Source organism: Scomber scombrus, chromosome 15, assembly GCF_963691925.1.
Source record: "Scomber scombrus chromosome 15, fScoSco1.1, whole genome shotgun sequence".
Classification (NCBI taxonomy): Eukaryota; Metazoa; Chordata; class Actinopteri; order Scombriformes; family Scombridae; genus Scomber; species Scomber scombrus.
The window spans coordinates 24134045-24137755 of record NC_084984.1 but is presented as its reverse complement, the minus strand read 5'-3'; the positions used below and the strand labels follow the sequence as shown (position 1 = coordinate 24137755).

The 3711-nt window shown below is 44.9% G+C and overlaps 1 protein-coding gene across 1 annotated transcript; it reads left to right on the top strand.

The window, feature by feature from the left end:
- Positions 1 to 226: 226 nt before the first annotated feature.
- Positions 227 to 1777, top strand: LOC133995470 (alpha-2B adrenergic receptor). The gene has a single exon (XM_062434871.1). The coding sequence runs from the start codon at positions 227 to 229 to the stop codon at positions 1775 to 1777; it is 1551 nt and encodes a 516-aa protein (XP_062290855.1).
- The last annotated feature ends 1934 nt before the right edge of the window (positions 1778 to 3711 follow it).

Here is a 3711-nt window from a genome sequence, read left to right as displayed (position 1 = left end):
ACTATACAGCATACGTGCAAACAGACAAACAGACCTGTGTCTTAAAACGTGTCTCTCTCTTGTAGATCTCCCTCACGGTGTAACAATCAGATGGCTGACTGACACTCAGTCTCTCCTGTTTCTCAATGGTTTACCACAGAAACATCCTCCTGCTGCTTCTCATTCTGTAAGAGACTGTTGATAAAGCCCCTCCTCCCCCTCCCTAAGTGTCACCATCATCACCACCATGGCAGCAGCTCCAGATGCACCCTGCCTGTCGGAGCTCGGTGGACTTCCCGGCAGGAACATCAGCCTCGTCTCTGGCACCCGACCCTGCAACCGTAGCACTGTCAGGGCCTCGACCTACTCCCCGCAAGCCACCGCCGCCTTCGCCATCGCCATAACATTCATGATGCTTATGACCATAGTTGGGAACATCTTGGTCATCATCGCCGTGCTGACATCCCGATCCCTCAAAGGCGCTCAGAACCTTTTCTTGGTGTCTCTGGCTGCTGCAGATATTTTAGTGGCCACGCTTATTATCCCTTTCTCGTTGGCTAATGAGCTGCAGGGTTACTGGGCGTTTAGCTCCATTTGGTGTGAAATTTACCTTGCACTGGATGTTCTCTTCTGTACTTCCTCTATTGTGCACCTGTGCGCCATAGCACTGGACCGCTACCTGTCTATCTCACGGCCGGTGTCCTACGGTGCCAAACGTACCCCCATACGCATCAACGCAGCCATTATTGTAGTCTGGCTGATTTCTGCGGTCATCTCATTCCCTCCTCTTCTCACACTGGACAAGAGCGAAGGGGGCGAAGAGTCGTGTGAGCTGAACAATGAGCGATGGTATATTCTCTACTCAACCATTGGCTCCTTCTTCGCCCCCTGTGTGATCATGATCCTGGTTTATGTGAGGATTTATCAGATTGCGAAGAAGCATACACGCTGCCCGCCTGGGAAGAAGAATAAAACAGCGGTGGCAGGTGCCAGCGTAGCAACCAGTGAGCCTGGGGTGAAGTTAGCTGGACAGAACAGCAATCAAGGAGGTACAACTGTGGGCCAACACGAAGAAGTCCCACCCAAAATGTCCAGCTCGGATTCCATGCCGTCATCACTTCAAAAAGCGCCTGAGAACATCACGAGCCAGAACACTCAGCACTATCCTCCTCATTCGAGTACTGCTCAAGTCCAAAAATCCACTTCCAACCCCTCAATCCCCCAACAACGAAGTCAAATCCTCTCAGCTGTTCCTCAGAAACAACCCAAGAAAAGATGGAGAGCACAGACAGATGAGCCTGACAACACTTCCAGCTCTGGCTCCGAGGCCGAGCTGGAAATCTGCGAGAAAAGTGTTGCAGGTAAAAAAGAGGCTAACAAGACTGATGAGCAAAGCAAAAGGTTCAAAGTTCAGATGATGAATCTGGCATGCAGATACAAAAACACAATGGCCACATCATCTGGCACCAAACTGGTACCTGAGGGAACTCCTACGATTCATGGGACACCCATCTCCCGCCGCAAAGCCATGGTGAACCGGGAGAAGCGGTTCACCTTTGTCTTGGCTGTGGTGATGGGAGTGTTTGTGATCTGCTGGTTCCCCTTCTTCTTCTCCTACTCTCTCATGGCAGTGTGCCCCGAGACCTGCAGCATCCCCAACCCCTTGTTTAAATTCTTCTTTTGGATAGGTTACTGCAACTCCTGCCTCAACCCGGTCATATACACCATCTTCAACAAGGATTTCAGGAAGGCCTTCAAGAAGATACTGTGCAAGAACACAAAGGGTACGTTCTTCTAAAAAGGAGTGTTGTTATTTTCTGACCTGCCGGCGGACCGAAAGACCTTTTATCTGAAGATATTGTGTCTTTCTTTATGCATTTCTTTCCTGCAGTATCAACATAAACACTTGTACATAAAGGAGGAAATTCATTTTCTATGCTGCTTCTGTTTGGAGTCAGACTGACAAAGAGGGAGATTTCAGAAAGCCACAGTCAAGTGGCTGAATCAATTATCTTTAATGTTATTTAAGAATACAGTGTAATTGTATATTCAGTGACTCTGAAGAAGATTGATTTGATTATATTTTGAAACGGATGTCAAAAGGATACAGGGTCTGTGGTTAGTACTTCAAAGAGTACATACAAGCTAGGATGGTGTGTTTGTGTTTTCTGTTTGTGTGTACGCACGGTTGTAGGGGAGAATCGCCTAAGGGTCTTACTGGAAGAGAACAAATATCACTAAGTGTCCTTTATCGGAGATAAAATGGGCACTCAAGGAACACAAGATCAGGGAAAATGTGAGCATCCTCCTCTCTGTGCCTCTGCCTCTTTTTCTTTCTTTCCTTCTCTATTTCTTCCTTCATCTAAAGCTGTGAGTCGGAACATGTACATTATGACGCCTTGAAGTCTTTTCCCCCCCCTGTATATTCACTTGTATCTGCAAACCATTGAATGTTACACTTCGTACTGGGAATTGCTCATTAAGGTGATAGCCAGAGGCTTTAACAGGAAAGTAGAACAACAAAGCTGAAAATCAGCCGAGGTTGCATGAAAAAGATAGCGACTCTATGTGTGAATCTGGTACTTAGAGGCATCAGGAGCTGAGCTGTTCACTTCCCCCCACTTGCTTTAATCTTTCTTCCCCTTTAATGTTATTTTTCTCCTCCTGTAAATTAAAAATGACACAGGGAGTTAGCTGTTGCAGCTTAAGGTGTGCTTTCATTGAGATTTTAATTTATTTGCGATATTTAATGAACTTGATGGACAGCGAGCTCTCTGCCTAAGCAATAGAGACTTAATCTGAACACGGCGCTGACCCCGGCGATGAGCAGAATCGCTGATGAAGATGTTCCTCTTCGCTCTGGACTGATCTTACTGTATGGGATATGTGGGTGTGAATATGTGAGTGTGTGTGTGATTGTGTGTGTGTGCAGCTGCATGTTTTTTTTCTTTCAAAATGCACTTCTTCTCTTTTGAAAGCCAACTGAAATTTGCTCAAGTACTGTACACACATGTAAGATAACACTGGTGTCAGAAGCAGCTTTGTACAGTATTAGCTTAAACATAAATCAATATTCTTGCTTGTTGTTTTAAAGTCCAACTGAAATTAAATTGCATGTTTTTTTCTGCTACAGTACACAGATCTGTTCTTTCAATTACATGTTCTGGGTTCAGTTCTGAGAAACAAGACAACAAAAAAAGACTTGTTTACCATGTTCACCATCTTAGTTTAGTGTGATGATGCTGGAGGACTTTGACTCCCCCTTCTGGTTGTGAGAGTTATTACATATAGGCGCCACCATAGCTTTATCCTCCACTACTGTTGCAGCTGTAAAACGGTGGATAAATTATTTTGAGCATCACACAGCCCTCACCAAATGACTTGTTTTACCATCAAAATTTGATCCAATGACATTTGCGACGTCTAGAAGAGCTGCACTATTCAATTATTACCATATTGAAATCTATATGTAAAAAATCCTACACTTCAGGTTTAACCATAGACTGTATCAGATCTGAGCAGCACCATCTTGAAAATTTCAGGTGCCGGGAAAAATAAAAACACGGATTCTACTTATATGGGCATCAGGAGGGGCAAGAGGCGCCCTCCTGAACCTGTGAATCAATCAACCTGTCAATCACAACGTAGCCACGCCCTAATGCATACCCTGCTTTATCGTCAAATATAAAATCAGGGAGGCCAAAATTTCACAAATGAACATCATACTGCATT

Bases quoted from the DNA above. Each gene is read 5' to 3' on its own strand.
- LOC133995470 (XM_062434871.1), top strand. From the start codon at position 227: ATGGCAGCAGCTCCAGATGCACCCTGCCTGTCGGAGCTCGGTGGACTT.